Source organism: Penaeus monodon, chromosome 23, assembly GCF_015228065.2.
Source record: "Penaeus monodon isolate SGIC_2016 chromosome 23, NSTDA_Pmon_1, whole genome shotgun sequence".
Taxonomy (NCBI): Eukaryota; Metazoa; Arthropoda; class Malacostraca; order Decapoda; family Penaeidae; genus Penaeus; species Penaeus monodon.
The window spans coordinates 41,072,903-41,073,619 of NC_051408.1; the positions used below are offsets into that span (position 1 = coordinate 41,072,903).

The 717-nt window shown below is 50.5% G+C and overlaps 1 protein-coding gene across 1 annotated transcript in view; it reads right to left on the bottom strand.

The window, feature by feature from the left end:
• Window positions 1–717, bottom strand: part of LOC119588308 (sodium-coupled monocarboxylate transporter 2-like) — a gene marked incomplete in the record, with an annotated part of 8,718 nt that overhangs the window by 4,119 nt on the left and 3,882 nt on the right. Inside the window, 1 exon segment of the mRNA XM_037937001.1 lies at window positions 290–430. Within this exon segment, the coding sequence (XP_037792929.1) occupies window positions 290–430 (141 nt within the window).

Here is a 717-nt window from a genome sequence, read left to right on the forward strand (position 1 = left end):
CAGTCATTTCATATATTTACCCAGCAATCTACAGACATATTAAGACAAAAAACATCAAAAGTCAGAAAACACAACATAAGTTAAAAGAAAATCTAAAAAAAAGACCAAAAAAACACACGCAAAAACGATCACAACTAAAACAACACCACCAACAACAACAAAAGCACAAAGAAACAAACAAACAAACAAAATCTCACTTGCAACAGCAACATGAGAAACATACAAAGACACACACACCCTCCCCCTCCTCCCACCCCCACCCCCACACACCCCACGCCCACATACTCACAAAATGGCTTTATTCCACGTCTCCACCGAGCAGATCCTCTGAACCTGCGGCTGCCCCATCCCGAAGACGAGGAGCGCGAAGAAGTAGCCCTGAACCGTCACCGTCCAGAGGCTGTGGCGCTGGAGGGGGTCGGGGCTCAGGCTGGGTGAGGCGGGGAGGGGGGTTAGGAGGTTGGGTGGTTGGGGGGTTGGGGGGTTAGGTGGTTAGGTGGTTCGGTGATTGGGTGGTTCGCTGATTGGGTGATTAGGAGGTTGGGTGGTTCGGGCATAAGGTGGTTGGGTGGTTCGGGCATAAGGTGGTTGGGTGGTTCGGGCATAAGGTGGTTGGGTGGTTGGGTGATAAGGTGGTTAGGTGGTTGTGTGATTAAGTGGTTCGGTCATTAGGTGATTTGGTGATTGGGCGGTTGGGTGATCATGTAGTTGGGTGGG